Genomic DNA, 5,576 nt, shown 5'->3' with positions numbered 1-5,576 from the left:
GGAGAACACGGTTTTGTCTAAATTCAGAACTTGTATACCGTGTTAAGAGACATTTTGATAAAGTCAAAGATGCACCATGGTCGTCCGTAGTCTTGGCCCTAAAAGGGATCCGTTTCGTCCCAGGGATGATGACGAAGACGTGTTAATAGCGAAAGTGCTTACTTATGTACAATAGGCGCATTATTGTACTTAGCACAACACAAGACCGAACACCTCAATTATTATGAACTTGTTGGCTAGATATAGCCCCGCGCCAACGCAACACCATTAGATTGGTATAAAGACAATCTTTCGATATTTGAGAGGGACGATTGATATGGGCTTGTTCTATCTCTACAGAGAAAAGAGATGACGGAAGTGTGGGATCGGACCCCACAAGGCAAAATGCCACCTTCCGTGCTCCTCCTCCCCTCCATCGAAATGACAACAAGCATTTCTAAATATTGAAATGAACCAAATCCGATCAGAGGATAATGTAGCGGACTTATTTACTAAGTCGTTACCAAAATCCACCTTCGAGAAACATGTGAAGAGCATCGGATTGAGAAAGTTATCCGAACTCCCATGATTGTAGCAATCAGGGGGAGATATTGACATCAGGGGGAGACTTGATGTCTACATGTTCGATCTCGAAGAGTGAAGGACGTGTTGTGCTCTTTTTGTCCTTCGACCAGGGTTATTTTTGTCCCACAGGGTTTTTGTTACCTGGCAAGGTTTTTAACGAGGCAACAATCAAAGCGTCATCACCAAGTTTGAGCCGCACAAGGGGGAGTGTTGAAGGATATCGACATAATGTGTGCCTCTACAAACTAGGGTTTAGAGTTGTAATAGGAATGTGTTTTAGGTATTCAATTGTAATCGGATTCTATTACCTTTTGGGTACCTTGTAACTCCTTATTTAAAGGGCTCCTATTATCAATGATAACACACAATTCTATTCTCCTACAACAAATTAAAAAAAAACTCTATATGCAAGCCAAAGTTAGAATCCGGATAGAAGCATATATTGATAGAAAGCATCAAACGTGAACCATGACAAGCAAAAGGCAAGAAAGACGACGCCCAAACAAACACCACCCAAGCCGCAATCCAACCAAGAGAAAGACACCACAGGTGATAGCGCCACGGTGGCACGAGTTTTAGGTAAGTCCTTAGAGCTAGAACATGTCATCCACAATTCCGCATTAATCTGGATTTATACAGTGGCAAGGCCATAAATGATAAAAGATCTATCATTGCTACTAGTTGGCCTTTTATTATAGTTATTTAATTACACAAGAAATAAGAAAAGTGCCCGTGATTCCAGAAAGCATCAGCATTTTGGCTTAATTGAAATCAATGTGATATTTAGGCTGTTTGGTTGGGTAGAAGAGCCCCCAATGTCTCTCGATCTCTGGACCTTTCTTTTGATTCTCATTAAACATGGCAAACACATAAGCCTCTATAGTGCTTCCAGGTTTCTTTGGAGTCCCATTAGCCTTCACATGATTGATCAAATTGGAGTTGTAAATTCTTGCATTCTCAATTGTAGTCACTTCTCCATCCCCACCGAAAGAGGGCCAACCAGACTCCGATACAACGATTCCCAAGGAACCGCTGCCAGCTCTCTCTAGTGCCGAGTAAACTGTATCGAGAATAGCATCAAACAGGTTTTGATACCCAAGCTGGCCATCATGCACTACAGGTGATGGAGATGTAAAAAGAGCATACTCGATATTAATCTGACGGTTTTGACTGTAAGCAAAATAAGGGTATATATGAACAAGCAGTGGAGATTGGTTGCGTGCTAAGAAGGCGATGATGGGATTAAGAAATGGCAAATGGTCGATACGGAATGATCCGTTTGATGGAGGGTAAGAGGGTTCTTTGAGGACGGCAGTGGAAATGGCAGTGGAGACTTTGATTTTACTGGCAAGATTCTCCGAAGTAATTGCTTTTTGAATGTTTTCCATTGCAGGGGCAACAAATGATGCTTGTGGACCTGTAGGATCTATTTCGTTTCCAACAACAATGTATTTGAAATTGACATTGCCATAGTTTATGACATTACTTTGGACCCAGGAATTCGCCTTGTCTTGGCTAGAAGAAATGTCTTGAAGGCGTTCATTTTCAACACCAAGCATGACCTCGATGTTGGAGCCTCTAAGGGCTTGGAGAGCTCCTTGGTTAGGATCATAGAGACGGATTTTCTGAATTCTATACTGGTCGAACATAGATATTACTTCCTGTGCTGGCGGTAAGTCGTTTCCCATGGTTCCATAACAAACACCAATCTTGGAACCTGCATCAGATTCAATAAAAGATATACTATTTAGTGATTGCGAATTCCGTAACTTGAAGTACATAAAACAGGGGTATATATATTAGAGAGAGAGAGTGAGACCTGTAGTTGCTGCTATGTGAGCCATTACTAGTATTCCAAAAAGTAGCACTTTTGAAAGCATGGAAGGGCTTTTGGCAAGTATATTGGCCTTTCCCATTGTACAGTGAAGTAGTTAAGCTAAGAAAAGAAGCAATTAAGTGTAATGCTTCCCAACTTGTGAGTTACATGTGCCATCTTTATAGATCGAGTGATGCACTAATTCACACGACGAATGTTGACTAGATAGCAAGCTAGCTAGCTAATTCCACAACAGACAAACATATTACTATCTAGCTAGCTAATTCCACGAAAGATACAGACACATTACTATTACCCCGCATATGTAGTTACAATAGTAAATAGTGCTACTGGATTTTTCTTGCACATGAAAAGACAAGTCGTACATATATACAATTATTCATGTCCGTCAATGATTTCTATGGAGGAATTATTAGAGCAAATTGATCCGTTAGGTCACCGGTCACTTATTATTGACTGCTTTTTAGTATTTATTTTCACTCTCTGGGTCACGGACACAGTTTCTAATATGACCTGGGTCACCAGGTCAGTTTGTAGGTTACTAGAGTGACCCAGAAAATGACCCAAGACACGAAATACACTGTGTTCGTGACTCAGATAGTGAAAATACACATAAAAAGTAGTGCATAGTAAGTGACCTGGTGACCCACGGATGAACTTGCTCTTAATGCTGGTCTTCTCCTAAGTCTCCTCCATAGGCTTCTTCATTCCAACACATGCATTCTACTAGTACAGTACGTAATATATGAATTATTGGAGCCAACTATAAAATGTTTCCACAAAATTATTGCATATATAGATTATAGACCGATAAACAGACGTACTGTTAATTGAATTTTGCGATTTATTAATTACATTATTAATTTCTTACCTTTGTAAGGTGAAGAATATTGTCTTTAGTATCAGTATAGTTTGAACTTTGAGTCTTGAATTTCCATAGACCTAAACTTTTGTTCCATGATGTAACGCCCCAATTTACACCTCTCCAAATTGGTTACATTACAGTGCCGCGAACCTTTAGAAGCACAAGCTAAGCAAGCTTAACTCATGTCCTAAAGAGACGCAAGACATTTAACTAAAAAAAGAAATAAATGAAATGGCAAGAGTTCGCGGAAAACGTCGAGTTTAAAGCGAGGTGAAATTGAAAACTTTATTCTTGTTTGTTAAAAGAACATTATAACTAAATGATGTCAAGAGAGACATTACTACTCAATTGACACAAAACTGAAAGGATAACATTGAAAATAATTCTAGTTTGGTTCAAACCATTTGAATACGAAGTTAAGAAGCTCAGCAAAGATTCACAAATACAAGTTAACATTCACCTCACTCAAACAATGACAATTTAGTAGAGGTAAATAAAATGTGAAGGTAAATATACCGAAGAGTCAAGTAAAAAGAAATGTAACACCCAGCTCAGTCCCGAAATCCTCCTCAATCCTTGTGCACAGTACCTGCAAAACCAACTATAGTAAGGGTGAGCTTTCGTCCTCGCTACTCAAACATCAACCCTATCTAGGTTTTAAAACCAAATGGTAATTGGCACCAGTTGAGTAAAATATAATAAAAATTAAATAAAGAACTCCCAATGTGAAACCATATGAAAACAAATGAGTACCCGAGTGAAATCAAACCTGATGACCGGTCTAATACTAGCCAACTACATCCTCACCGAAGATTTAAATCTTCAACAATAGGTGAAGAGTAGCGAGAGTACGTGTCCATTTACGCCGTACCACCTAGATCTAGTGTCACACCTCAAACGATGTCAGACACTATCCCGTCCGTACAGCCCCCCGGAGGTTTAGGGGATCGAAACCCAAGGAAGTCGCTATACCCCGCTCACTCTCAAGTCATCTCATGAACTCAAGTGTTAAATCTTAAAAACCACTTCAAACCATAAAAACAATGTAGAAAACAAAAGAGCACTAACTAGGGTGAAGCCTCCCTACCTAGAATCGAATATGAAGCAGCTTGATAGCTTAGCAATGGAAAACATATCGACAAACTAGCCACCACCTCCATCATTGTTCCTTTGGTGATCGAAGTCCACTGCATGTCCCCATTCCTAATAATAAAGGTCACAAACTATCATTCCCATGATCCATTTTCTATAAATCCATAACTCGGTGTCTAGATTCTTTATCTGCTTCTAATATGTAACACTACTTACATCTAGAATTTAAAGGTTCTCATATGGAAAGCCAAATAGTCTTGAACCATTGGGAATCGATTCAACAGAATCAAGGACTATCAAGGTAGGACACAAGATAAAGAGATATAAGGGTTGGAACAGCTCAAGTTGAGAAAATTAGTAAAAATTCATTTTAAGAGCAATGAACTTGAAACTTTCCAGATCCTAAGTTGACATGTTAAGATACAACATACTAAAATTTCAAGAAAATTGGTTCAGGAAGTAGGGGAAAAGATGATATTCAACAGATTGAGGCAAAACTTACCAATTGTAAAATCAATTGTGTGGGAACTCAAGATGGAGATGTAAACTTCGTGAAATTAACTCAATGTTGATGGAGAAACATGACTCAATCCGAGTAGAAACTGAATTTGAAAGAGGATTGGACATGCAAACGCGAATTAGAATCAAATATCAGTGGTATCTCGATCAGAACAGGATTTTCACTGAACTGTAAGCGGTCTCACCTTGATTGAGAACTAATTAACCGTTGGATTATCATGATTTTCGAACACAGTATAGAAGACGCAATTTCGAACAACTTTCATGAAAAAGTCGTGGTGATGTGAACTGCAGAAGTGGCAGTTTTCAGCTGTTGAAGTTGGCTGACAGGGCTTGTCCAGAAGAGACTTTCACCTTGTAACTTTCTCTCAATTCAAGAATTAATGAACCAGAAGATTTGGCACTCTTCTGAGTCACTTTTGCAACAGAAATGGAGTTTCACCAGGGATGAAAAGGTTTGATCAAAGTAGAAAGCAAAGGAGAAGGTTCTAAAGAAAGGTGGGGGTTATCACAGGTGAAGGACGCGTGTCTGAACTAATGATCATGTTCTTTTGATTCAGTTTGACCAACCTAATGGTCCAGAGAAATGTCATGTGTTACTTAGTGATTTCAATCTCTAAAAAAAAAGGGGGAAAAAAAAAACTTTTAACACCGAAAACCTCTACTGACTGATGGAGACTTCAAACATTATTTTCTCCG

At 39.0% G+C, this 5,576-nt stretch overlaps 1 protein-coding gene across 1 annotated transcript; it reads right to left on the bottom strand.

Moving 5' to 3' along the window:
- Positions 1-1,151: 1,151 nt before the first annotated feature.
- LOC112191928 (glucan endo-1,3-beta-glucosidase, basic isoform) lies at positions 1,152-3,387 on the bottom strand. Its single transcript, XM_024331414.2, has 2 exons — positions 2,384-3,387; positions 1,152-2,281 (listed from the first exon to the last, which is right to left on the bottom strand). The coding sequence occupies exons 1-2, from the start codon at positions 2,478-2,480 to the stop codon at positions 1,326-1,328; spliced, it is 1,053 nt and encodes a 350-aa protein (XP_024187182.1). The 5' UTR covers positions 2,481-3,387; the 3' UTR covers positions 1,152-1,325.
- Between the last annotated feature and the right edge of the window lie 2,189 nt (positions 3,388-5,576).

This window comes from Rosa chinensis, chromosome 3, assembly GCF_002994745.2.
Source record: "Rosa chinensis cultivar Old Blush chromosome 3, RchiOBHm-V2, whole genome shotgun sequence".
NCBI lineage: Eukaryota > Viridiplantae > Streptophyta > Magnoliopsida > Rosales > Rosaceae > Rosa > Rosa chinensis.
This window is presented reverse-complemented; position numbering and strand designations above follow the sequence as displayed.